The following is a 2,680-nucleotide window of genomic DNA, read 5'->3' as shown; positions in this document are numbered from 1 at the left end:
TAATAATAATAATAAAACAACTGTTGTGCTGATTAATAATAAACTTAAAATTCACAAGAGTAAGACTGTAGAAAGTAAATATGTGGATAACATACATTCAAGCATAGTTCATACAAATTTAAAGCCAAGTCCCTGTCAATGATTAGAACTGTAAGGGATTACTGGGACCACTGGGCCGGGGGTACAGGCACATAYACAGCAGGATTAGTTTCTGTGGGATTTTCAAATCTGAGGGAGGACATCTAGTTTTTCAAAGTAAGGTAGTACAGGGGCCCAGGTATTATGACATTTCTGGATTGATCCTCTGGTGCAAAACCTGATCTTCTCAAGAAACAGGGTCAGGTCTTTCAAAGGGTGAACCTTGGGTGGGTGTTCTGATTTCCACACGAATGACATGACATTTTTAAATTCACTCCTCTGGTATTTGTTCACTGTACCACTTTTTTCTGTATGAGAATACATCACCTYACATTTGTCAGACACACAACTGCCTGTCTGCCTGTGCTCATTAGTTTCTCCATGTGTGTCAGGGTGGTGTGTGTTGGTGGTGAYGGATCAGTAGCCGAGCTGTGTCACGCTCTTGTTCTCAGAGCTCAGCTGGATGCAAACTGTCCTGAAGAACCGGTGAAAGCTGTGCTGCCAATAGGAATCATTCCTGCTGGTAGGTATCTGTTAGCAGCAGGAAGAATGCTGCAAACAGCATGATGGGATTTATATTTGAATCTATTTATTTTTCAGGTTCWACAGATGTGGTTTCTTGTTCTGTTCACGGAGTACGAGACCCAGTCACAGCAACCCTCCACATTGTTCTGGGTAAACTCTCAAAATGTGTGCGTGTGTGTGTGTCCTTGTTTTTCCTACATCGTGGGGCCCAGTCTTAAGGAAAATGCATCCTCGTGGGGTCCGGGTGCTCCTTGGGCCCCACAACTTCAGAGGCTGATTTTGGGTGGGGGGTTGGGTTTAGGACCAAGGTGTGAATTGAGTTTAGTTTTAGGGTCAGGAAGGTACCTATGAGGTTAGGGTTAGGGTTTGTGGTCAGGGTTAGGATATAAAATTACCAAAAAATGAATGGAAGTCAATGGACGGGCCCCACTTATACTATTTCTCAGTCCAGTCCTTTACAGATAAAACTGCCTTTGACAAAATGTATTTTCAGATGCCAAGGACTTTTTGACATGGTTCTTAAAAAATGGTTTGATTTCATTTTTGGAAGTAACCCTCCAATGAAAATAAAAATACACAGTATATTTGTGTGAGCCAGTTTACAGATCATAGATTTCTGAACCAAAGAGAATTTAACAGAGAACTACAACCCTTAGCAAACATATGGAATCATCAGTCTTGGATGAGCACTCATTCAGACATTTCATTCTGTAAAACATAAGCGGCAGAAAACGGATGGACCTGTGAGATTTATGAAGAGGACTGCCTGAAGAAAACAACCACATTTCCACAGTCCTTGATGATATGGGGCTGCATGTCAGGCAAAGGCACTGGGGAGATGACTGTGGTTCATTCTTCTACCAATGCTCAAGTTTACATTGACATGTTGGACAGTTTTCTCATCCCTTCAGTTGAACAGATGTTTGGAGGTGATGAAATCTTTTTCCAAGATGACAATGCACTGTGCCATAGGACAAAAACAGTGAAGGCATTCCTTGGAGAAAGACACATTCAGTCCATGTCATGGCCTGCAAATAGTCCAGATCTCAACCCAATTGAAAACCTGCGGTGGAAATTGAAAGAAATGGTCCACAAGAAGGTTCTGACCTGCAAAGCTGATCTGGCAACTGCTATCAAAGAGAGTTGACACCAAATTGATGAAGAATACTGTTTGTCACTCATCAAGTCCATGCCTCACAGACTGCAGCTGTTATAAAAGACAAAGATGGTTCAACTAAATACTAGTGATGTATTTAGAATGGTCTTTTGTTTATCTGTTTTTTCATGATTCCATACTTTTTTCCCCAGAATTGAGTGATTCCATACAGCTTCACGGTGCTTTAACAGTGCAGACGCTGAGCTTTCACAGAGCTCATTAGTGATGCAAAAACTGCAACGAAACGAGACAAGTCATTGGATAAATGCTGGCTTTGTCCCGCCCATCAGACGCTGAGCGTCTCTGGGGGTCTATGGGGCAGTGGGCGGGTTCGGACGCCCAGATTCTGCATAATGATTGGATGATCTGTCTGAGCCTGAATCCCTTTTTGATTGACAGCGAAGTGAGCGAATCAGAGATCTTTTGGTGTAAACATTCAGTGGAGCAGTTTTTAGTTTTGTTTCTGTTCGGAGTTGAACCGGAGACTTTATTAATCCTTTTAGCAACATTTTCTTTGTTAAAAACGACTAGTAACAAATCGAGTTTTTATTTCTGGTGGGTTTTATTGTATCTGCTTGTGTTTGGAGACAGACTTCTATCACTCTTTCTGACGTCTATCACACAGTTTCTGTCTAGCGGGGGCTGCTGAGCCCCTCCACCGTCACAAAGCACCCACAGACGGACACACTTCACTCTAGCCTCGCACCAGTCCCAGCTAGCGAGTTAGCTAGGTAACAAGCTGCACATAATGTCAGAGAGTTTGAATGTTGTGGACCGGGTTTTGGTGAAGCCATTTGATACAGTCTTGTTTACAAAGAAAAACTTAGAGTTAAACAGCAGGGCTGATCAACTCCTCAGATT

General features: G+C 42.5%; 1 protein-coding gene across 1 annotated transcript in view; it reads left to right on the top strand.

Moving 5' to 3' along the window:
* The window catches only part of cerkl (CERK like autophagy regulator), a gene marked incomplete at its 5' end in the record, with an annotated part of 37,359 nt that overhangs the window by 18,427 nt on the left and 16,252 nt on the right, over positions 1-2,680 (top strand). Inside the window, 2 exon segments of the mRNA XM_014031455.1 lie at positions 531-661; positions 739-813. Of these exon segments, the coding sequence (XP_013886909.1) occupies positions 531-661; positions 739-813 (206 nt within the window).

The sequence above is a fragment of the Austrofundulus limnaeus genome, unplaced genomic scaffold (assembly GCF_001266775.1).
Source record: "Austrofundulus limnaeus strain Quisiro unplaced genomic scaffold, Austrofundulus_limnaeus-1.0 Scaffold1254, whole genome shotgun sequence".
In the NCBI taxonomy this organism is placed as follows: Eukaryota; Metazoa; Chordata; class Actinopteri; order Cyprinodontiformes; family Rivulidae; genus Austrofundulus; species Austrofundulus limnaeus.
Note: the sequence above shows the minus strand (reverse complement) of the source record. Positions and strands in the feature narration are given on the sequence as shown.